This window comes from Ictalurus furcatus, chromosome 11 (assembly GCF_023375685.1).
Source record: "Ictalurus furcatus strain D&B chromosome 11, Billie_1.0, whole genome shotgun sequence".
NCBI lineage: Eukaryota > Metazoa > Chordata > Actinopteri > Siluriformes > Ictaluridae > Ictalurus > Ictalurus furcatus.
In genome coordinates, this window is record NC_071265.1 from 21,519,865 (window position 1) to 21,546,305 (window position 26,441).

Sequence of the window (26,441 nt, forward strand, 5' to 3'; positions counted from 1 at the left end):
GATCACCTCACCTCCCAATCCGAGTCCTTCTTTATTTAGTCACGTCACATTTGTCACGTCTGTTCGCCGGAAAAAGAAATGATTAGTTCACCTCTCGAGTCTTCGGGTTCGAGTCGTTGGTTCATCCCGTTTCCGGTACTGCCTGGTGCATTGCATATGCGGCGGTCACCGAAAAACGAACGACTCGAACCACAAGACTCAAGAGGTGAACTAATCATTTTTGTTTCCGGTACAGAACCAATGGGGATGTTGCAGCACATGCGCGGTCAAAAATGAACGAATTACCCTCTGAGTCAACTCGTTGGTCCCGAGTCATATAAAAGATTCGTTATAAATGAACGAATCGTTCATGAACCGACACATCACCAAGTCACAGTTGGGGCAGTTACAGGGAGACGGAGGCTGCACAAAGAACAAGACCCCATCGTCAAATTTCTTCTTCTTATTCAATCCCTGCCTCCTGCTCCCTACATCGCTTTCCTATTGGTCCACAGTGTTCAATCCAGCTTGCTTATTGGCTGCCTAGTATGTCAATCATCGCTACTCGTTCCCGTTGTCTTTTCATCACGAAATGCGGCTATGTAGGTTACTCGTCTTTAACTCAAAATTTGATGCCCAGTCTTAGAAAGTGAACAAAGCTGCAATGGCGCCGACGACGGTAAGAATTTCCATCGTATATAAACTACGAATATGGGGTTGTTTATATTTTTTTTCCCACCACTTTTTTTTTTCTTTTACATGCGTGGGATGAAAGTACAGCGCAACAGTTTTGCAAACTTTAGTGCAAAAATCACGCTAGTCTACAGCCGTTTACCAAGACTGCCAAGAGAAGCTGTAGAAAAATGAACTTTGATTTAATTGCTTGTATCCGAGACGATATTATTGTGCATTTGAGCATATTGAAACTTTCCCAAGTCATGCAGTTTTGTGTAGAAGTTGGACAGCCTGCTCTTTGTTACTTCTGCAGTGCAGGAGTCGGATATCAAATAACCACAGGATTCCTGTCAGGAGCAACTAACACACTGTAACAACTCTCACACACCCGACACACAAAGGCTTTCATTTCATACACGCCGAAGCTTTACAACACCATCACTGCTGTATTCATGTAACTTTGATATGCTGCTGTTTAAAAAAAAAAAAGAAAGAAAGAAAAAAAGAGTGAAAAGTCTTGCTTGTGTCTTATTCATGTCAAATAACTGACGTTGTTGCTTTACAAGCACTAAGGAATATAATACCAGTGGAGCAGAGGGAAAACTGTCGCAATGTTTTAATAGTAATAAAATTAGCTATTACATTGTTAAAGTTAGGAGAAACCTGTTCATTTTGAACTGGAAGGCTGTGTGCTAGGAAGTTTCACTGCTTATGTTCATCTCATGGCATGGTTGTTTTTGTTTGTTTGTTTGTTTTTGGAAAAAAAGCTTCAAAAGCTGAATCCAAATGGCTCCTTCTGCATTCAAATGCACTGCAGAAAATAGAGGGAGGAAATAATGGATGTTGTTTTATTTATATATATATATATATATATATATATATATATATATATATATATATATATATATATATATATATATATATAATCTCCAATAGCAAAGCACTTGGAATTCAGTCAAGAGTTGTCTACTGTGGAGCCTAAAGGAATGTCGGCAAACTTTCTGAAGTGGTTGGACATGTTTAACACCGTGGCCCTGCTGAATGCCCAGGGCCAGAGAGGAAATGCCATATTACTGAACCATATAAGGAGCACTGCAAGACTGGGCTAAATCCTGAGCGAACATTTAAGTGCACTTCATTGAGTGTAGGAGTCATAAATTTGTCCCCTGTATGTATAATGAAGAGCCATTTGGAACTAGGATTTTGGGTGAAAGACCGGAAAGCTTAGAAGTGATTTGTAGTGGTGGAAATATTTTAAAACCACCGGCTGAACGGCTGGTGAACTCTTAAAGTGACACAGTTAAGGTCTGGCCAGCATTATTTGAACCAAAATTATATATATATATATATAATCAATATAGCAGCAACGATTATATGACATTGTGCTGTTTGAATGTAGCACTACAGTATATGTTTCCTTGTGAGCACGTTTGACTCACACCTCCAGGGTTGGGGGTTCGAGTCCCTCCTCCGCCCCGTGTGCGTGGCGTTTTTATGTTCTTCCCGTGCTTCGAGGGTTTCCTCCGGGTACTCTGGTTTCCTCTCAGTCCAAAGACATGCGTTGTAGGCTGATTGGCATTTATTGTCTAATAGTGTATGAATGGGTGTGTGATTGTGCCCTGCCATGGGTCGGCACCCGGTCCAGGTTGTCCCCCGCCTTGTACCTCGAGTTCCCTGGGATAGACGCCAGGATCCCTGCGACTCTGTGTAGGATAAACAGTACAGAAAATGGTTGGATGGATTGTTCATTGTGACGGCCTGTGTGGCTGTACTGGCCGGAGACAACTGATCATCATGTCATTTACAGAACACCTTGAATATGATTTTGCAAGAATCATAGTGACCTGAAGTACATATTGTTTCAGCCTTTATCCCTGCTTATGCTACGATATGACTACTTTGGGGAGGAGAATTTCTTCAGTGGTCAGACGCAAACCATGAAAGCTGTCAACGCCACTAAAGACCACAGAGCTACTTGATAGCAATTTAGTTCATAAAACAAAAACAGCATGTATGGAACAACTTGGCAAGTTAATGCAAACATGAAAGTGTTAACACAGCCATGGTGAGATTAGTGGTAACAGTTTTGATGAGGGAGAAAACTGTAGTTCTTTGCCTTCTGAATTCCTGATCTAGTACAGTAGCCCAAATTGTGGTTTCAGAGTGTATTATGTAACTCAATCCTCATCACTTCATGATGTGGAAACTTTGGCTGACCAGACTAATATCAGTGCGAGCCTGCAGTTTTGCTGAAAGCAAAGTACTGGCTGTGCATGGAGGTGAGAGTGCTCAGTTTGAGCTCAGTGCGCTTTATGCATGATGATGGGAACGATATTTACCCATCATTTATTGTTGTCGTGGTTTATTGAGCTCAATGAGCTGTTGAATATGTGACTTCTATAAGTTTCAGTCAGTTCTATTCCGTTCGTGCTACACTTCATTTTAGACTTTCAACATCCTGAGGACATGACAGTGCTGATGGTATGGAGTGTGGCTTTGGCTCATGAGAAGAAAATGGATGGCCCTCAGTTATTGATGTTCTTTCTTTCTCATGAACGTTGTGACAGAAATACATCTGTATATACAGTGTACGTCTGTATGCCTGGGTCTATAAATAACACTGTGAGAACGTTTCTCCAAGCTTCCTGCATATTTGATGTATTTCTCTATTGCCATTAAAATCATACTTTCTGATAAGAAATTATATTAATGTGACAGAGATTCTGAGGAACTGCAGAGATGGTGTTAAACGGTGTGCAGTGTTCATGCGTAAAGGATTGGGGATTCCCGGCATGGTTGTTTGTATGAGCAAGCTACCAAGAAAGCATCAGATTTCCTCCGACTCCCTTTGTCTGACCCTGAGTGGTTTTTTTCTTCCCCCAGGCACTGAGTGGGCTATATCAGGCAATTCTTCTACTCCCCAAACAGTGCGCCTACTCAGTGCTGTACCTGGGTTAATTATTCCCATATGCCTTCCCTATTTTTATCCCTATCCTAAGATACCCCCAGGAAGACCTGGCATTCTGTTTTTGTTGCCTGGATGTTTGTAATGGTCTGAAGTCAGGAGCACGCTCAGAAGTTAATGACATTTTCAAAGTTCATTCTTGTGCATTAAGAACTGTACCCAGTAGATGTTCTGGGTATATCAGCTTGGCTTGTGTAACTGGTAATACAATGATGGAAAAAAATGCTCATGATGGTGCTGATATTTATCCAAAATAGACTATTGTTTTAACATTAAAACAGCAAAAATACCACCATGAAATTTGCATATCACTCTCTACAAGTCTCTACAAGATTTTGGCAGTTTCTCTTGTTCTTCTTGGCAGATCCACGCAAGCTTAGTCATCTGGGCTTTTGTTGAGCTACTCAAGGACGTTCAGAGACTTGTCCTGAAGACACTCCAGCATTGTTCTGGCTGTATGCTAGGGGTTGCTGTTGCTGAAAGGTTGCTGAAAGGTGAACTTCACTCCAGTCTGAGGCTTTCTTCAAGCACCTCTCTGTATTTTGGCTCCATTCATCCGTCCATCAATTCTGACTAGTCTCCCTGTCCCTGCTGCTGTGAAGCACCCTCATAGCATGGTGCTTCCATGACCGTGCTTCACCATAGGGATGATATTACCAGTTGATGAGCACTACCTGGTTTTCACCAGATGTAGTACTTGGAGTTCAGCCCAAAGACTGATTTTTGTCGATTTTTGTCTTATCAGACCGGAAAATCTTTTACCCAGGAGTGGCTTTTGTCTACGTCTGAACCTCTGTTCGAGTGGCCATTGGGTTCTTGGTGACCTCCCTGACCATGGCCCTTATAGCCCAGTTAATGAATTTGGCTGGACAGCCAGCTCTAGAAAGAGATCTAGTGTTTCCAAACTTCTCCCATTTCACAGTAATGAAGCCCACTGTGTTCATGGGAAGATTCAAAGCTTTAGAAAAGGTTTTATACCCTTGTCCATATCTATGTCTTGAAATAATTTGATTGCAGAGGTCTGTAGACAGTTCCTTTGACTTCATGGCTTTATTGTGATCTGACACGCACCTTATGTGGGACCTTATACATAAAGGTCTATGCCTTTCTAAATAATGTCCAAACAATTGAATTTGTCACACGTGGACTCCAGTCATGTTCTAGAGACAGCTCAAGATAATCAGAGTAAACATTCACCTGATGCACCTGAGCTCAGTTTCGGAGTGCCTTAGCCAATGGTCAGAATACTTAGCTAAATGATTTTTAATTTTTAACAAAGAGCTCATTTCAGTTTTTGATTTCTAACAAATTTGCATTATGGATTATTATGTGTAGAGGAATGCCCAAAAAAAGTCAATGTCATTCATTTAAAATCTGTAATACAATAAACGTGCAAAGAGTAAAGAGAAAGTGAAGGTACCGAGATTTCAATTCTTCCGGAACTGATGGGGCAGCAAATACACAAGTGTTTTAGTCGGTCCACAATTGGTAAAGAAGAAGAACGCCTACAAGCTCACGGGAAAAACTACAGAAGATGGCGACGAGTTTAGCTCAACTCGTTGAGAGGCAGAGAGAGGAAAGCTCATCGAGAGGAAAGCTAGAATCGGTTTCCGGTGTGCAGCCGATGCTATCGTTCATTACAACAAAACGAGGAAACACCTGGAATTTGGCGAAGCACCTGAAACACAGGCCTTATATTATGTTTGTTTGTGGCAGCTGGCATTGTTGCCGTGAAGCCAGCTAACGTTATGCTCCATGAAATGTTTGCGATAGCCAGTTATTTGTTAACGACGCTAATGTATTGCAGTGTTATAAACTACCTCCTATTGGGCCACCATGCATCTCCATTCAGCCTGTGTCCTGTCAGCTAAATGTAGAATAATGTCTCAAATTTATTAAAATGTTGATGCTTTTAATAAATCTTTTTGGCCTGCCACCATATCAGTGAATTTAAACTAATGCTTGCATTCAGAGTATAAGGGGTGTGTGTGTGTGCGCGCACGCAGATTTAGGAGAGCATGTTAGCACTTGTTATTAGCACGTAGCACTGTTTTATTAGTCATTGTCAGACAGTATTTGATAACTAAAATATCCCTCTCTCTCTCTTTTTGCCAGTATTAGCCAGAGGAGGATGTCCTCCAGGAGTTTTTAATTTTATTTAGAAATTTTTATTTATTTATTTTATTTTTTTAAAAAACCACACCATGGTATCGAATTTGGTATCGAGTATCGTGCACTTTTGGTGGTATCGGTACCGACTACTAGATGCTTGGTATCGTGACATCCCTATAGACTCGAATGCTTTTATTGCCATTGCATGGAAGTACAGCGAAATGTAACGTGCAGCATCCGATGGCGCCAAAAGTATAAAAAAGTATATAAGAATAAGATTACAAAAGTATAAAGGTAAAAAGCATACATCCATATCCATATACTGGTAGATGGGTAGACGGTGATGAGGTCGCAATCTGAGAGACAGTGGGTGCGTGGTGGGGGCGTGATGTGGGTGTCAGAAGGACAGAGAATTAGACGTTTAATTTTGTTACATTCTAATATGCAGCTTTAGACTCTAAGAGTCTGAATGGATAATTTAAACACTATCATTATGTTTTAGTTGTTTTTCTTATATAATGTTGAATGTTTCACTCAATTGAAAATGAAAACCCAAGGCACATATGCAATCACTGCTTATTTTTGCTTTATGGAAAAGGTATTGTATTGGTACACTGTATTATATCATATTGTTATCTGTTCTGTCATAACAGCTGACAGAAACAGAGCTAAATTACTTATACAGTCATGTGAAAAAATAAGTACACCCTATGGAAATTGTTGGCTTTTTTGACATATATGGACAAGCAAACATTTGATCCTCTTTGAAACAGTGCCTATCAATAAAGTTGATGTACTTGAACAAAACCCAAAAGGTAAAATAGCTTTTTCAATCATTTATTCAACAGAAAGTTCAATAGATGTGATATTCTTCTGTGGAAAAAGTTAGTACACACTTGGCCTCAGAAGCTAGTATTTCCCCCTTTAGCAGAAATAACTTCCTGTAGGCGATTTGCATAATTGTCCACCAGTCTGTGACATCGACTTGCTGGAATTTTTGACCACTCTTCCATGCAATATTTTTTCAGTTGCAAGATGTTTGAGGTTTTTTTTGCATGTACTAACTGTTTCAAATCCCCCCGCGACATTTCAATGGAAATCAAATCCCGGCTTTAACTAGGCCATTCCATAACCCCCCATTTCTTCTTTTTGAACCATTCCTTGGTGGATTTGCTAGTGTGCTTAGGATAATTATCCTGTTGAAAGGTCCACTTTCAGACAGGACAGATGGCCTCACATTATCTTCAAGTGCTCTTTGATATGATGCAGAATTCATAGTTGAATCAACGAATGTTTGCTGTCCAGTCCATGAGGCATCGAAGCAACCCCAAACCATAAAATTTCCACCACCGTGCTTCACAGTTACTATGAATTGCTTCTCCTGAAAAGCTGTCTTTGGTCTGCGCCAAACATGTCTGCTGTTACTGTGGCCAAACAATTCACTTTAATTCATCTTTCCAGAGCACATTATTCTAAAAGGCCTGGTCTTTGCCTATATGCTCATTAGCAAACTGTATTCTTGCTTTAATGATCTTTTTAGACAGCAAAGGCTTTTACTGGTACACCTCCCATGCAGGTCAAATTTTTGCAATCTTTCTGACTGTAGAAGCAGGCACTTGGACACCAACAGTTGCAAGACTTGCTAGCAGATCCTGTGATGAAATTTTGGGGTTCTTGGAGACTTCTTTTTGCTGGGACAAACAGTCCTGAACAAATTGGCAGTCGTTTGAAATCTGCACCATTTGTAGATGATTTTCCTTACAGTGGAATGATGTATTTCACACAATTTGGATATCTTTTTAAATCCCTTGCCAGACTCATAGGCATCTACAACCTGTTTTCTGAAGGCCTTAGAGAACTCTGTAGATCTTGGCATGATGACGCCACACACCTCAATATCAAAGGGAACTCCAGACAATAGATATGAGAGGGGTATAAATAAGACAAGTTCCACCTGCACTCCCTAAGCAGGTTCTGATCACTGGCACCCAATCTTAAACACCTGATTCTAATTTTATGGATTTGAAAGTGTGATAAATGTACTTACTTTTGTTGGTACTTACTTAAAGGTGTACTTACTTTTTCCATTTACTTTTTTTGATACTACAATAGTGTCATTTGACAGAGTGTATCAACTTTATTAATATGCACTGTTTCAAAGAGGATCAGATGTTTGCTTGTCCAAATATGTCAAAATAAATAAATAAATAAATGAAAACATTTCCATAGGGTATACTTATTTTTTCACATTGACTGTGCAAACAGAATAAATGTATGTCATTGACGTTTTCTAGGAGGATACATTTATTTAACATTTTCAGAAGGAGTCTTCAGAGTCAGCACTTTGTAATAGTCAGGAAGTGTTCCATCACGAGAGAGAGAGACGACAAAGGGCTTTGTGGTTTCTCTGCATATTTGTCATATGAAGAGAACGACTGTTTATAGCTAGTATAATGTAAGTAATATGTGGAACTGACTTGTTTTGTGGATGTTTCATTAAATGTAAGTATGAAGTAGAGCTGCAACAACTAATCGATATAATCGATTATGAAAGTACTGATCAAAGTTGTGTCCCAAATGATGTACAGTGAGGGAAAAAAGTATTTGATCCCCTGCTGATTTTGTACGTTTGCCCACTGACAAAGAAATGATCATTCTATAATTTTAATGATAGATTTATTTGAACAGTGAGAGACAGAATAACAACAAGAAAATCCAGAAAAACACATGTCAAAAATGTTGTAAATTGATTTGCATTTTAATGAGGGAAATAAGTATTTGACCCCTCTGCAAAACATGACTTCGTACTTGGTGGCAAAACCCTTGTTAGCAATCACAGAGGTCAGACGTTTCTTGTAGTTGGCCACCAGGTTTGCACACATCTCAGGAGGGATTTTGTCCCACTCCTCTTTGCAGATCTTCTCCAAGTCATTAAGGTTTCGAGGCTGACGTTTGGCAACTCGAACCTTCAGCTCCCTCCACAGATTTTGTATGGGATTAAGGTCTGGAGACTGGCTAGGCCACTCCGGGACCTTAATGTGCTTCTTCTTGAGCCACTCCTTTGTTGCCTTGGCCGTGTGTTTTGGGTCATTGTCATGCTGGAATACCCATCCACGACCCATTTTCAATGCCCTGGCTGAGGGAAGGAGGTTCTCACCCAAGATTTGACGGTACATTGCCCTGTCCATCGTCCCTTTGATGCGGTGAAGTTGTCCAGTCCCCTTAGCAGAAAAACACCCCCAAAGCATAATGTTTCCACCTCCATGTTTGACGGTGGGGATGGTGTTCTTGGGGTCATAGGCAGCATTCCTCCTCCTCCAAACACAGCGAGTTGAGTTGATGCCAGAGAGCTCCATTTTGGTCTCATCTGACCACAACACTTTCACCCAGTTGTCCTCTGAATCATTCAGATGTTCATTGGCAAACTTCAGATGGGCATGTATATGTGCTTTCTTGAGCAGGGGGACCTTGCGGGCGCTGCAGGATTTCAGTCCTTCACGGCGTAGTGTGTTACCAATTGTTTTCTTGGTGACTATGGTCCCAGCTGCCTTGAGATCATTGACAAGATCCTCCCGTGTAGTTCTGGGCTGATTCCTCACTGTTCTCATGATCATTGCAACTCCACGGGGTGAGATCTTGCATGGAGCCCCAGGCCGAGGGAGATTGACAGTTCTTTTGTTTCTTCCATTTGCAAATAATCGCACCAACTGTTGTCACCTTCTCACCAAGCTGCTTGGCAATGGTCTTGTAGCCCATTCCAGACTTGTGTAGGTCTACAATCTTGTCCCTGACATCCTTGGAGAGCTCTTTGGTCTTGGCCTTGGTGGAGAGTTTGGAATCTGATTGATTGATTGCTTCTGTGGACAGGTGTCTTTTATACAGGTAACGAGCTGAGATTAGGAGCACTCCCTTTAAGAGTGTGCTCCTAATCTCAGCTCGTTACCTGTATAAAAGACACCTGGGAGCCAGAAATCTTTCTGATTGAGAGGGGGTCAAATACATATTTCCCTCATTAAAATGCAAATCAATTTATAACATTTTTGACATGCGTTTTTCTGGATTTTCTTGTTGTTATTCTGTCTCTCACTGTTCAAATAAATCTACCATTAAAATTATAGACTGATCATTTCTTTGTCAGTGGGCAAACGTACAAAATCAGCAGGGGATCAAATACTTTTTTCCCTCACTGTACTATACACTTACAATATGCACTATGTACTCTACCGTGTAGTGTATGAATTTTAGAACGGTACTATTGTCTCAAATGAAACACTAGCATTTTTATTTACTAACTGGAAGAATAAGTCACTTCCTAGTCGATGACACATGACGTCAAACACACGTAATGCGACGCCGCTAGCTTTAGCAGAACACCCAGAGTGAACGACAATGAATTTCTTCAGTTTACTGTTTGTCAGCGTTACCTTTTGTGCCAAACATGACCTCCGGCACCATCAGACAGAGGAGTAATCATCAAGTGACCGCAGAAAAAAAAAGTGTGTGACCCACTAAGCCATGGGAGAATTTTATATTAAATGCCACCAAGAAAATTGTAACCTGCAAATTTTACAGAGTGGAGCTTGTGTAGCAGGGAAGCACAACAGTGATGCACGAGCACAACCTTATGTTTATATCCAAAATGCTCCACTGTTTACAAGGAGTTGAGGAAATTGGTGCGAGTTGCTTAAGAGGTTCAGTTTAAATCAAGTTCATTGCCATTATGTGCTTTATGTGTGCACTTGCAGTATAAATTCTGTCATTTATTATATTATATATTGTTATCATTATTATTATTATTATTATTATTATTATTATTATTATTATTATTATAACGGGAATGATCTGTAAGTGAACTATTAGTAACAAGGCCGCATCGCTCTTCACTCGCAATATACACGCGTGATAAATAGTGGGAGCGCAAGTAAGATCTGTAATGTCTAATTAAAATGATACGATCAAAGTAAATATAAGTAAAACAATATGCCTAAAAGCAGTGAGTAACAGGAACTGTAAGGTGCAATGAAAGTGAGAATTTTTTTTTTTTTTTAAACGGATGTCGATATCAGAAGTAACAGTCAGTTTGTGGTGTGTCCGCCAGCAGCTTTAAGTCTCATCCTCATGGACTGCACCAGATTTGTCAGTTCTTGTTGTGAGATGTTACTCCACTCTTCCAGCAAGGCATTTGCAATTTTTCGATCACGTCTGGGGGGACACATGGTTACATGTAATGTTCCACTGCAAGGACGATCAGCTGTCCTTCCTGTCTCCCTGTAGCACTGTCTTAGGTGTCTTACATTACAGACATTGCAGTTTATTGCTCTGGCCACATCTGCAGTCCTCATGCCTCCCTGCAGCAGGCCTATGGCATGTTCATGCAGGTGAGCAGGAACCCTAGGTATCTTTCTTCTGGTGTTTTTCAGAGTCAGTAGAAAGGTCTATGTAGTGTCCTGTTATTGTAACTGTGACCTTAATTGCCTACCGCCTGTAAACTGTTAGTGTCCCAGTGTAGATCTACAGTGGGACACAATTGATCATAAGCCTAGACCTGTCATGAGCAAGCGTTTTACTGCTATTGATACTTTTACACCTATAAACGCTAAAAAATTTTTAAAAATCATTAAATATAATATAGTATAAATAATAAAATAATGAATTATAAGGGATTTCAATATTTAGGCAGTCTCAGTATACATTTTCTTATCCTCAGTGATTTAATTAACAATAGCGAAAAATTCCAGAGCAGAATATTCCAGAGCAACCAGAATGTTGTCCATGACTAACATTATCAAATATTCGCTAGCGAGCTAGCTTAGCGAATTCGACTTAAAGTTTCCCAGTACCACACCATTTTCTAATCTCTGACGTGACTGGAGCTTATTTCCTCACATCAGTAACTGAGTTCATATGCCACTGAATCAGTCACGGATACTGTTTACACTCCAATAAAACCATATGCATAGCTCATTCACTCTTTTGTTTTGTATGCAGGAGTCCAGGCTGAATGTTGATGCTTTGAGTAAGAAAGATGTGCTGCTGCTCTTCAGTGTGCTGGAGGGAGAACTGGAGGCCCGAGACCTTGTCATCCAGGCACTGAGGGTGAGTGAGTGAGACTGAGTTCTGCTCTTTAGATCCACTGTATGCCTGATGCTGCTTTTCTTTACCCTAATGCACACAGATGTTGGCATATGTCCAAGGCTGCATGAGTCGCCTGAGAGACTGGATATCTTGGTGGGAAATTTCCATTTTGAAACCCCAGTCAGGAATTGTTAAAACACCACTACTCCACCTCACAAATAATTTAGAAAACAACTAAAGTATGCTTCAGTGAATGCATTGTTAATTGCCCTTCTTCACCTCATTCCATTGGCTCCCTGTAGCTGCCTGCATCAAGTTCAAGTCCTTGCTTGCCTATTGAGTAACCAGTGGAATTTCGGCCACCTACATGGAATCGTTCGTCATTGGCTGGTCCCTGCAGATCTGCGAGTGAACAACACTTAGACTAGTGTTACCACCACCATATATCATAGTGTTATGTTAAAAGCCTCAACAATAGCTATGTTAAGAGTATGCATATTGAGGAGTAGAGAAGGCGAGATCCGGGAAAACACCAACAAGGCCAAATGTTCTAATATAAACACTGACAAACACAAGGATTCATTTGTGTGGGCTGGCAATGAAGTGGAACTACTGCTGAAGATTATACTGGAATACAAATTGTCCGCATGTGTCTTATCCAAACTCTCCATTGTAGTTTGTATCTGTATTCAGATTTAATCCCAAGTGGGCACGCCTTTAAATATGAACCGACCACTGTGCTATCAGTCTTGTGCTGGTATTTAGCCTGAGATGGATTTCACCACCTGATTTGAGCTGCATTCTCAAACAACCCAACAAGTCCATACCACAGCAAACATTCTTAAGCAGCAAAAAAACACATATCAGTCACATGTTCCAGTATTTTCGATCACTTGAAAGAATGAGTGGGTTCAAACAAAACCGTGCCAAGTTCCAAATGAAAGCTTTTGAGCTCGAACCCAAATGCCTTGCTGTTCCAATACTTTCAGAGCGGACTGTATAACAGGTTATCTGATCAATCTGGATAATGTATTGGTATGCGGTTATATCCGTACTTTAAGTCGCTGGATCAAAGCACCTACGCAATGAATAAATCTAGACAAAATGTTATTTATTTAAACCCTGCTGTTGGAGAGACATAAATGTTATACTGTTTGGTACATTTCCACACTAATATTGAATCGCGTGAACTGCTTTCACATCCTGAACCTGTCGAGAAATATTTTAATGATCTTAAACATGTAATGCCGGGGACGACCCCGGATTTGAGTGTTCGCTTGGAGTACAGGTTGACCTGAGCAATCCTTCCAAACAGAGGTGGAAGGAAGGATAAATGTAATGTGATGTTCTGAGAGAATTATCGGCATCCTTCTTGAACTTGCACTAAAATGAATATTACATAAAGTCAAAATTTTAATTTATGCACACAGAAGCTGTATAATTTTACTGTATTTAAATCTTTTTTATTATTATTTTTTTTATTCTGAGATAGCCATTGTGCAATCTCTTGGCAGAGGCAACAAGTTTTCAGCAAAAATATCCTGATACGTAGTAGAATTCATGATGCCATTAATCTTCTCTAGATCCCCTGAACTACCAGCCACAAAACAGCCACAAAGCATTAATGATTCACCTCCATATTTTATGACTTGTGTTACCTTCTTTATAGTACTCTTGTCCACTGAACAAACTGATGAAGTCTTGATCTGGCAAAAACACCTTTCCAGCTGCAGATTCAGTGGGACTTTATGGTCACTTGGAGATGCTGTCAGACTTATTTTTTTATGAAGGTGGTGTCTATTAGCTGATTTTAGAATGTGACAGTATGTTCATACTCTCACCTTTCTGACAAATTTTTTGTTGCTTCAGACTTGATTTGACCTCCAGGGTCGGGGGTTCGAGTCCCACCGTGGCCCTGTGTGTGCAGAGTTTTCATGTTCTCCCCGTGCTGCGGGGGTTTCCTCCGGGTACTCCGGTTTCCTCCCCGAGTCCAAAGACATGCAGGGTAGGCTGATTGGCATGTCTAAAGTGTCTGTAGTGTATGAATGGGTGTGTGAGTGTGTATGTGATTGTGCCCTGCGATGGATTGGCACCCTGTCCAGGGTGTACCCCGCCTTGTGCCTGATGCTCCCTGGGATAGGCTCCAGGTTTCCCCGTGACCCTGTAGGACAAGCGGTATAGAAGATGGATGGATGGACTTGATTTTTGCTTGATGGTATCTTTAACATCTCCATTACCCAACTTGTGCAGGTCAGCAGCAGTCTTTCTTGTTGTATTGAAAGCACTTTGTTGTTACATGTGAAGGTGTTTTATAAGTAAATAACCTCATATTTATACTCAGATCTTACACTGTCATGATAGTCAGAACTCCTGCATACTTTGTTGTTTTTTGTTGTTGTTTTTTTTTTTACAGGATAACAATTTCTTTGTTTGTTTTAAAATATTTGTTCAATATGCCAGTAATTTAATCAAATGTGTTTGGAGAGAAAATAGCATTATTATAAAGAATTGCCAATTGTGTGTCAAGTGGGGTACAATAGTTTTGTGTGCATGTCTGTCAGCGCTGTGGAGTTATTGTAGCTATGTAATCAAATAAGAAAATTGCTACATGGTTTAAAACTTTTTTCTCTCCTCCAGACAAGTCGGCTCAGACTGTTTTCGGGAATTGGGCTGCATTCTTCTGTGTTTTCTTAGGTTTTCAATAGTCATCTTTCAACATTGTGAAATGGATCCATCCTGTCATCTCTGTTACACTCATTCGCTGACGCTTAGTCAGTATGTGTCATTAACTTTTTGTTTGTAAAAACAACACAGAGACATTATTATATTGTACATGAGTCTGACAGCTTGCTTTGAATGTTTTTTGGGGGTTTTTTAAAAAACTTTTGTGCTTCCTTAACTGTTTTGATAGACTCCAGTGCACTAATCACCAATTACATTAGGATTATTGTTCTGGTTTGTAGTTCCTGCAGTAAACTCTAAGCTCTTGAGGCCTGAGTCTATGTTTAATACAAATTATGGAAGTGATCCACTTTTTTGTAGAGAAATAAGGAAGTGGGACCAAATAACTTCAGAGTCATGTTTTCCATGTCTTATGGCTGCTGTTAGTGAAAACTGTCTGAAGGGAAGAAAATAATTGTGAGACCAGAAGCTTCTGTTCAGAAAGAGGAATAATGTTGTACAGTGTTCAGCAAACCGGTAGCATAACAGTAGCTTTGTTAGACTGCTTTGCTTTCTTTTGGGGTTTGAAGAGGAGATATTATTTATATCAAATGTCAGTGATTTGCAAACAATGTGTTATGACTTAGTGGTTAGCACGTTTGCCTCGTGTCTGTTTTCGGGGTTTGATTCCCTCCTCTGCCCCGTGTGCATGGAGTTTGCATGTTCTCCTCGTGCTTCCGGGTTTCCTCTGGGTAGTCTGGTTTCCTCCCCCAGTCTACAGTCATGCATGGGCTGATTGGCATCTCTATATTGTCCATAGTGTGTGAATATTTGTGCGATTGTGCCCTGGGATGGTAAATGGTCTGCACCTATATATTGCCTTTTAACCTTAGCAGTTCTACAAAGGGCTTTACACTGTGTCTCATTCACCCATTCACACACACACACACACACACACACACGCTAGCCTGCCATCGAGAGCAACTTGGGGTTTAGTGTCTTGCCAAAGTACACTCTGGCATGTGGAGTCATGTGGGCCAGGAATCGAACCGCCAACCCTACGATTATTGGACAACCCGGTCTACCACCTGCGCCACAGCCACCCATCCAGGGTGTCCCCTGCCTTGTGCCCCGAGTCTTAAAAGCATTAAAAGTATTTTTACTTCATTTATTCATGATTTTCAAAAAAGTCATTTTGAAATAAATTTGATGAAATAATATTTTAGAGTAATGAGTTCGGTATTTCGATTGGCTACGGTTTGGGATTGAGTTGCAGGGAGAGAGGCTGCTCCATGGGAATAACAACTTCTGCTCAAGTCATTCCAACCTGGTAATGTGATTCTGTACACAAACACACACACACACACACACACACACACACACATACTCAGATGTACCATGAACAGACAGTATTTTTAACACTTGTTGGTAGGTTAATCTTCCTGAGCCCTTCTCTTGCACCTTCCTCAAGATAATGTGTGCGAATGATAAGAGCGTAGGATAATTCCTTGTATGCAGTTGGACAAAGTCACTTCACAAAATCTAAATGTCCAGGGGCTCACTTCCTCAGTAATTGGTCACTAGCAGAATGTGAAGAGGTGGAAACTGACAGGAGCTTTAACAACGCGTCTCTGACAGGCATTTATCTCGTCACAACAGCAATGCAGGCCATCAGCGACATGTAGTAAATCTAAGGGTTTTGGAAAATCTACATTTTCCATAGCGAGATAGTAATGTTCCTTTTTAACTCAAGTAACTATTTTAGTAAAGAATACATAACCTGTGAAAAGTGAAACACTGTTTTCTTAACATTCTTGTGAATTACATGAAAAACCAAATGCTGCAGCATTGATCAGAGTTACTCTCATACTCGATTGATCTTTCGGGTTGGTTATTAGGAGCACATTTTGTTGTTTTGAGTCGGTGTAACGTCCAGCCATGTGTCTGTCTGTCAGATTCTCGTTAGTGCGGTATTTCAAGAACGACTGCTTGAAAGTTTGTAGGATTTCTATGGACCTATCCTTGTAACAAGCAGATGAACTGATTAGATTTTGGAATTGATCCAAACAGGGTCAGGTTCACAACAGTGTCAAATGTCTGAGATAGTTTTTCTTCAATAACTTCCTGCCTGTTTGAAGAATATTTTAAGGATATTTCTGGTATATAAATTAGTAACAAGAAGGACTAGACTTGTTGGTCACAGACACATCCCTGTCTATGATGCTGGCATTGAGTTCTACTTGTTATAGATTAACTTGTAGTTTATTTTCAGTTCCTATGGGACAAGTCAGAAATGAGTCATACCAATGACTCGTCTTATACTATATTACTTGAACAGACAGCAACAAAAGATCTCCTGTTACTACTTCGAAACATATACCAAGCTGAGTCCAATTTTCATTTTGTAGAGACAACGGAGCTTTGCAAAGGACTGGGATCCCATGGACCCAACAAAAAAAAAAAACGTGAACGGGCAGTTTTTACTTTTCTTTCAACTTTATTCATTGCTTGATCCTGGTTATGGTAGCTGTGGTTTAAAAGACTGATTTGTTTTTATTTTGGGAAATTGAACCAATTACGTTCTTTAGAAAATCAGTAAGTTTATATGGACAACAATAATCCAATATTAACCCGATTAAGACAATACTGTGATTAAGAATCTACCATGTAAACAGGAATTTTTATTACCTTAATCCGATTAAAGTCATACTCGAACCAAACACAAATCGAATTAAGACATGTGGAGTATTCCTGTTTTAGTCGCATTATCGACGTGTATTACAGACATGTACACACCTTAATCACATTATTAATGTCGTGTGAGAGTTTTCACCGCATTTTGTGACAGGACACGATCACACACGGCAGAGCTCAACCGTTTTATGGCAAAAAGGAGAGCACGGCTGCGTCCCAAACCGTATTATTCAGAATAAGGTCAATAATTAGATTACTGCTGTCCATGTAAACATTGTCAATATCACAGGCGGGTACAAACGAAAATACTAACTGTAGGAGCAAGTTAGGAGCAAGGAGCAAGTTTGGATTGGTCAAACTTTCTGTAGCTGTGGGCAGGATTGGGATTAAAAATCTATTACCGAAATTTGTATTGAGAGTAAAAATCAAATCTGCAAAGGAATGGTGTCCCATCCAGGATGTAGGATGATTGGCTCTGGATCCACTGTCACCCTGACCAGGATAAGGTGGCTATTGAAAGCGAGTGAAAATCAAATCAACCTCACATGCACTGGGAGTATAAACTGTTTATATTTTTATATTTCTAACCAAAAACAGGAAACTAACAAAAAGATAGACAGAAAGAACGACCAATACAGCCTTTCTCTAAACTTGTATGATAATATTAATGTTAAAGAAAAATGGGAAATAAAAGCAGCCAGCAGTGTTCTATGCTATATTTTAAAATGTTTTTACTTATTACAGTGTTTTATACAGTAAGTTAGGAAGTGAGTTGCCTGAGTGGTCTCATTAGTACCAGCCTCAATCAACACAGATTCTACTGCTCCATCTGACATGCCTAATGCAAGGACCTGGTGTGGAGTTTGTTTTTGTTTCGTGTGAAGTTGGGGGAGTGAGGTGGGGGGGGGTCGGGGTGTTCACGAAAGAATGCAGAAGGAGAGCTCTTACAGAACAGAGGCAATTATAGTTGTCTCAGCAAACATAAACAAACACGACCGTCTTCTTTATATTCACTTTGTGCTCACAATCTACAATAGGTTCCAGAAAATACCTTTTCTTTGTTTTCCTGTTTCTGTTCGCTCTTAGGATTTAATTGAAAAGATGTTCTCGAGGCTCAGGGACTTTATGTACTGAAAGGTCTTTTTTTCCGTTTACAGCGAGTAGTATTAGGTCTGGAAAATTGTAATTCCATGCCACATTCTTTCTAAGGACCATGTCTTAACGCAATCTTATCTCTTTGTGTCGGCGGAGTTGTCCCTGTCAGTCCATGCCAAAAGCCTAAAGCGCACTCATCTCATCAAGACTCAATCTCATCGGATGTAGTGATGCCTTCAGCTTTAGCCTTTATCAGACTCTCTGAGCTTTGTTAAATCACTGCCAGGTGGCTACCCTTTAGCACTGGATGCTGTTTATCTATGGGGAAAGGCAGAATTTCCTATCTGTCGTTATGATTTGCATATGTAGAAATGAAGAACTATCTGTTAGATCCACTGACCTGGGCTGGTATGTAAACAATTCATTTTACTGGATGTTTCCTATAAACAAAAAGCTCTTGCATCTCTTATGTTTTCTGCTGTCTGAAGTTCTTTATCGTCATTGTCTCTCTCTTTCTCACACACACACATACACACACACACACACACACACACACACACAATAAGCTGTTGCTATATTTGCCGTATTCAACATGCATTCTTAACACACAGTCCTTATACTGTAGGAGTGTGCTTTATAGCCACCATGAAAACATAGGAGCCTCCTGCCTCTCTCTCACTCTCTCCCTCTCTCTCTCTCTTCATGTGTTTATGTGGGCCTTTGTGTAGTAAACTGTAGTCAGATCTTTAGTTTTCTTGACTGGAAGACAAACCTGTAGTTCATCACTGATGATGATTTCAAACAGCCACCATATAAAGTATGGTGTATATAAACCGCTTTTCTGCTTGGTAGTTTACCATTCATGGGAAGCATTTTCCCATATGTTTCTGTAAGTTCCCAGTTTAGCATGCATATGGTAAGAGCAGGTCAGTGTCTAGAGACTTATCTTTTACAGCATGTATGGCGCAAAAGGCCAAAACACACACACACTTATCAGATGGTCCTTCATGTTCTGACCTGACTCCTTTCTGTAATGTGTGCAGTATCTAAAACTGTGGTCTCAAAGCTCATAGAAAACCGCCTCCTCCTAGCTAAGCACGTCTACTTCTACCATCTAGACTCCCTCTATAGCGTGTATAACTCCTTTACTAATTGTACAGCTGTGTCCTTGTTGCCTGCTGACATGAGCAGCTTAAATGATTTGTATGACTCCAGTTGTTTGGGCCTTTCATCCAGCACTGACCTACTCCAGGCAGATGTTCCTCTCTGCCTTTATGGACCTCCCACATTGTCTCAGCACGAAATAAATGAATGCAGAAGACCAAAGTGTATCTTGCACAGTGAGCTTCAGAGGATGGTTTATGTTGTTCGTGGCAGGGTCATGAGCTTTGTATCCTTGTGTTTCCTGTTTATAAAGAGAAGCATGTGTGATGAGGAGAGAGAGGATCCGGATAGAGGATACAGTTCTCTTCTGCATTACTCTGTCTTCTAGCTTTAGCTGAGGTTTCGCATGAGGCATCAGTCCTCTATGTTGATATGGGAAATCAATTATGTAAAACTATGATTTGGACTACTGAACACTCGCACAGCCATGCTGTTTGTTTTCTATTTTCCTGTCCCTCTTCATTGTGAACCTCTTGTCGTTTGTGCAGGCTCAGCGCAGGGAAACGTATGTGTGGGAGCGCTATGGGAAATATGATGTGAGCGATCCCTTCCTGGCCCTGCAGAGGGACAACGAGGCTCTTCGCAGCTCTGCTCAGGGCAGAGGAAATGGTGCAAGTTGTTCACAGAGACGAGAGACAGACAGCAGACGCTCTGATCCACTGACCATGCTCAGGCTGGTGGTGGGACACTGCAGGAGAATGCAGGAGAAGATGTTGAAACAGCTTGCAGCTGCTGAGAGCAGGCACAGAAGGGTGAGCCAGATGATGGGGTGGTTGAAGGGTTGGATAAATGGACTGCTGCATGTCGCGTATTTATTAATACATTGTTTACAAAGTTAAATGGAGACCATGACCCCGAGATGTTGTGTGTTCCTGATTTGTCTTTGTATGCCCCTAATGACACCTGTTGTCACACTGTCATACTTTTCTCACTATAATTGGATTCCCCTGTTTCTGACAGGCTATAGCAGATCAAGGAGAGATTTGGGATTAATAGGTTAATACCGTTTACTCTTTGGCGCCCCTATATGCTGGTTTCAGGTCATTGCAGATTTAGAGGAGGAGAAGAGGAGGCATGCTGAGGATACAGCTGAGGGAGATGATGTCACATGCATTTTAGAGAAAGACAGAGAGCGCCTCCTACAGCAGGTACGGAACCTTGCACCACTTTTGGCCATATTGGAAATGGCATACAAAAAACAGACAAAAAAGATCTTGTACTGCATTATTTATTATTGACTGTTACTTTCATTCAGAAGGTCTGAACTTTTGTGTATTTTAGTTTAAAGTCAGTTCAGAATAAATTAATTAATTAATAACTTTTATAGTAGAAGTGAACATTTTAAACCAAGTTAACTATCAAACCATTAGTCATTTAGGAAGTAAAAAGCGTTTTTTGTTTGTTTGTTTTTTTAAAAAAAATAAATAAATAAATAATAAAAGAAGAGAAACTCTAATATTACACGTAGGCTAATTTATTATTTCTTTCTTTTTTGCTAAGTGTGTGTATTTATATACACATTAATAAGACTATAATAATAATACCATAATAGTTTAATCGTTGTGAAAGGAATCGTATGAAAGAGTTTTCACTTCGCTATAGGGACACACTATATGAAAGTATAGTCACTGGCTGAGACTCTACATGCGGTTTTTGTTACTGCTGGTGCTCACTGGAAGACTACCTTACACATCATTGCTTGAGAACTGCAGCAAACTACGGCAACTCAAATAACTCAAAATATATGGCATGTTGGCATTTTGCACTAAATGATAAAAAAAACAACTAATATCTTTCCTGAATTTTCTATGAATGTTCTGTTTTCTTGTAATTATAGGGAGAACTTTTGATCAAATGTAATAGTTTGAAAGTAATCGTTTTTTGATGCATGATTCAATTTTGAATGAATGACTTAAGTCAAACCTTGTGTGCTTTATTAGGCAGTTTTGAATAAATGACATTCTGTAGAAGTAATCGGTTTTAAGATTTCAAAATTGATTTAGCCTCATACACTGTTAATTACATTAACTAGCTGAAAGAACTACTGCTAAAAATAGAACAAAGACTTGACTTGGACCTCAGGGACTTGTGAACATGACCGATCTGTGTATCTTTGTCGTACTGGAAATGCTCATGTTTACATACTGCGTTTTTCAACAAATTAAGGATGAGTAGTATGCATGTTTTGTATATTTCAAACAGTAACTTGCCTTTTTGAAATCAGAGGAAAGAAATAGTCATTTGTTGACTATTCTGAGCTTGGCTTATATGTAGAAACTGGGATTTGGAAAAATGTGACATTTAGAAAAAAAGGTGTCACTAATTAAACGATTAAATAATTTCAAAGTATTTCATTATTCATGACTGTATAATTATTGGTTTTGTGTGTGTTTAGTTGGAGTTTGAAAAGACAAAGTTCTCCCGCATGGAGAAGGAGAACAAGCGATTGCAAGCTCAGCTGGAGGATGAACGTGTACAGCACAAGCAGCTAATGGCTGCGCTGGGGCGCGAATGCAAACGCTCGAGCTTGCGTTCCCACGAGGAGGGACAGCGTGCCAGTGAGCTTAGTCGCCGCCTGGAACGCCAACGTGCCACCAATCAAAGTCTGCGGGCGGAGCTTGAGGAGGAGAAGACGCGTGCCATGCAGATGGAGGCAAGAAGGGAAGAGCTGCTGGCTGAGATTGATACAGAAAGGGAGCAGATGAGTCTGCGGTTGAGACGGGAAGAGGCATGCAGCTGTGCTCTACAGGAGGAGGTGGGGAGGCTGAGGAGAGAGGTACGACAGCTAAGGGGAGAGGAGGACATGGAGGAGCATAGTAGCGAGTTTGGGGAGGTGAGAAACGGTTCAGTAGAGGGTGGAACAGAAAAATCAGACATAATCCAGCTGGAGATTAACGGTCATCAGACTCCAGTAGAGGAAGGAGGAAGTGGCTTGAGGCAGAGGAATGAGAATGGAGGAGAAAATGGAGCTTTTCATTTTACTTTAAGCTCTGACTATAATGAACTGACTAATGGGAACGTGTCATCCGCTAATCTGAATAATGAGAGTCTTCCAACATTTGGCACAGGCTCTTCTCCTGAGACAAGGTCTTCCTCTAGCCTACAGGCTGCCTACCAGGCTGGGATCCAACAGCGTTTCCATGCAGCACGTCACAAATTCCAGTCCGTTGCCGAGCAAGACCCCCAGCTGGGCTCATCTGTCCCTCATTCCCCTCGTGAGCTTTCACCCTGTGCCACCACAGATCCTCCAGCAGAATGCAGCAACTCCAAACAGGCAGGCCGCAGCACAGTTACTCAGGCCGTCAACCGCTTCAGCACCAAACCGGCATCGACACCCAACAGCTCACCCTTTGGCACAGACTACCGTGCCCTGTCCCCATCCGGAGCTCTGTCTCCTGGAATTCGCTCTCCCACAATACCCAGGGTTGATAGGGGTGTCCCTCCACCTATTCCCCCTAAGAAACCGGGCCTGGCTGAGACCCCACCCTCCCCCGCCACCCTCCGAGCTACCCACGTGGCTCAGATATTAGCTGGATGTGGACGTAAAAGCACAGAAAACAGCAAAGAACCAGACCTGCTGTTGTCTTCCAGCAGCTAACAAGCACACCTTAGTCAACCAGTCATTAGTTCTGCAGTGGCACTGCCACATCATCATATTTATGCCTGCTATGATAATGCCATTTATCACCGACTTCATTATATGAAGTCATATCATATCTGTTATCAGTTATAAGTAAGGAATAACACTTGACGGGCCATGCTCTTATACGAAAGTAATACATGCCTGGGTGTTGTGACACCCTGATTCCCACCTGAAGTGAATTATTTTTATGACACCATGGCCCGAAGAGTGTTCTTCCACTTATAACACAGCAGTTTGCCAGCAATTATATTTTTTATTTATTAATGAAAGCTTTTGAACCATTTATAGTTGCATTTAGTGTTATGGAACGTCCTGTGAGTTCCTGTTATCACTTGTTATCATGTTATAACAGCTATAAACATTCATTAGCTCACCAGCCTCTCTCTTTTTTTGAATCTTTGCATTGAAGTTATTAATACAAAAAACATGCAGCTTGTCAAGTTAGTGAGAAAACGTGTTAATTCCTCCGTCCTGACGACTTTTCCAAAGACTTTTACTTTCACGAGACCCTGAATAACTGTTACGAAGCATTGACACTTGAGACCACTTCCATAAATGTTACATAAACTTCACCATATCAGCGGGTGTAGGTTTATCTTTGAGCATCCACCATATAATTCTCAGTGAATGAGCTCTTACTAAAGAAACAATAACGGATTAACACTAGCGCATTAGTAAAAACAAACAAACAAAAAAAAAACACAGTGCCGTGTTATAGAAAATGAATCCACACTTTCCAATTTAAGAATTCAAATATGCTGTGGTATAAATCACAATATTTAACATAATATCTAATGTAATATTTTTACTCTCCAAAGTTCAACAATCAGTATCAAGGTTTTCTTTTGGCTCTGTTTTCTGTCCAATGAGAACATCCAATGTCGGAATAAGCTTTAAAGCAGTACCTGTGGAAAAAAAAAAGGCAATTATCTTGACAAAAATATTATTATTTGAACATATTTTCTCGCCACATTAAAACACTGTTGAGCTTCGGTTCGGTGTTGGTAATTATTGTGTGTTAATTATGAAAGAAGACATTGAGGGATTTTTTGGTACTTTTAGAAAGTCATGTTCAGTCAGAGGTAAGTTGAACATTTGTACAATTACTGTTTACTATGGTTCTGTGCATATAACTTTGTGTGCTCAACATGTGCTTATGTATTGTATACAGCCCTCTTTGAGCAGCCAGGTTTTCATAAGTTCTTATCCTTCATATGCATTTTTGGCATATATCCATATCTGAAATGTTTTCTAGTTTATACACTGTAATGTATTTTTGTGACAGTTTGTATGTAACAGACAACCACGCTTTTAACAGCTTTTGTCATTTGTGCATATGTATATAAAATATTATACACCAATGATTAACTTTTAAGTTCTGCTTTAACGCTATATCTGTGAGAAATCCCGAGGTAGCACAACCATAATATTTGGAGGTTTATGTCTGAGATTCAAGCTTATTAGTGTTCTTAATATTGTTCTTCTTAATGTTCCCAATCCAATGTATTCCATATCAGTGTTATATAATAATAATAATAATAATAATAATAATCATGTAATGTATTATGAGAATATAATTGTACATGAGTTAGGAAAGTATTCCTCTGCGTATTAAATATATATACTTGGTCATAGCATCAAATACATAACTCCTTTACTCCATGAAGGTTTTTTGTATCTCTTGAATCAAGCCACCAGGGGGAAGCAACTGATTAGCTCATAGTAAAGGTCCTTTACCCATTTCCTTCCTAGTGAGCTGTGTATAACATGCTTATATTTCTGTCTTGTATCCATGTTAAGACTTAAATCATTCAGAAAATAATGAATTATTAACCGGGACAGTATTTAGTACTAATCGGTTTTCATTTTTAGTTATTATTATTATTAATATTATTATTCTGACTATCTTAATATTGCCTTTAAAAAAAACAAACAAAAAAAACACTAAGCCGGCACGACTAACTGGCCAATACTGCTGTTGCAGAAGTAAGTGTGTGAAAAATGTGCGAACTTCACATGCATCCATGTGAGACTAACGGACTAGGAGCCTCTCCCTAAATCCATAATCCCCTCGTTATATCTCTATGTGTGTATGTGTGACATAGGAGACAGAGAAGCAAACATGCATGAAGTATGCGCTGCTCTGGTGCCCTGCTGTACAGCTCCTAATAATGAACTTCCCAGCATATTTAGGTTTGGAATTAAACTGAAAAATAACTTTTACCAAAAAAAAAAAAAACCACAGATGGAAGATATTTTCATGGGGTATTAGCTTTTAGATGCAGCACTGTGCCTTATTTTTTATGTTCTGTTCAGGACTAAAAGACCCATCTGTTTTGTTTTTATATATTAAAGGGAAAAATACTAAAACATGAATTCATTTCCCTGCATGAAACTTAAAATGTCTGGCTCAATTTCTGTTTTCACTTAAAAATCAGTTTTGCTAATCATATTTATATTACTGAGAGGATGTATAGGTGTTAAAAAAAAATAAATTAAAAAAATTAAAAACTGGTCTACAGTTAACTCCAGAGAATGGGCAGAAGTGATTGTATAAAATAAATATTTCTATGAAAACATTTTTACTAAGCCTCCTTATTTATTTATTTATTTATTTATTTATTTTAGCAGCACAATGGCAAAGCGGGTAGCATTGCTGTCACACAGCTCCAGGGCCTCCTGTACCTTTTTATTATTATTATTACATTTATATATTTTGGGAATTTTTCTTCCATTTTCTCTACATGTTTGTTTTGCAAAATCCCACCCACTAGCTAGTTCTCTCCAGTCACACAACAACTATTACAGAGTATTTGCAAACTGCTACTCTGGCTCTATCACAGGGTTGCACAGCACACTCGGAGGAAAGTGCACATAGCTTTTTGGCATACATTGGCTACTGTCACTTTTCTAACTCCCAATCTCTCAGCGATAGGATGAGCACTGTTCTGTTGCACCAGTCAGGAGTCCCCAGTTCAATCCTGAGCTTAAGTTGCTGCCTGTGTGGAGTTTCTGTGCATGTTCTCCCCATGTCCATATGGGTTTCCTCTGGGTTCTCTGGTTTCCTCTCACCTCCCAAAAACATGTAGATGGATTGGCTATGCTTAGTAGCCCCAGGTGTGAATATGTGTGTGTGCAGGGTGCCCTGCACTGGACTGGTGTCCCATTCAGAGTGTATTGCTACTTCAGGCTCACTATTAATAGGATAGGCTCTGGATCCACTGCCACTCTGACCAGGATGAAGAATGGTTACTGAAGAATTAATGAAATTTCAAATGTTTATCTTAGTATTCACTATGTTTCTCTGTTTTTTATTAGTATTTTTCTTAGTGCTTCAGGGGCTCTTGCAAAGATTGATGGCATCATTAATTCCACTAA

General features: G+C 40.0%; 1 protein-coding gene across 1 annotated transcript; it reads left to right on the forward strand.

Annotated features, from left to right (window-relative positions):
- The first annotated feature begins 312 nt into the window (after positions 1–312).
- Positions 313–24,692, forward strand: cttnbp2nla (CTTNBP2 N-terminal like a). Its single transcript, XM_053636470.1, has 5 exons — positions 313–658; positions 11,720–11,827; positions 19,909–20,172; positions 20,461–20,568; positions 21,816–24,692. Exons 1-5 carry the CDS (start codon positions 644–646, stop codon positions 23,016–23,018), a joined length of 1,698 nt encoding a protein of 565 aa, XP_053492445.1. The 5' UTR covers positions 313–643; the 3' UTR covers positions 23,019–24,692.
- Positions 24,693–26,441: the final 1,749 nt, after the last annotated feature.

Excerpts from the sequence above, each read along its gene's own strand:
- cttnbp2nla (XM_053636470.1), top strand. Across the intron at positions 11,828-19,908 it reads TTGTCATCCAGGCACTGAGG|GCTCAGCGCAGGGAAACGTA; the intron begins GTGAGTGAGTGA and ends TCGTTTGTGCAG. Across the intron at positions 20,173-20,460 it reads CTGAGAGCAGGCACAGAAGG|GTCATTGCAGATTTAGAGGA; the intron begins GTGAGCCAGATG and ends TGCTGGTTTCAG.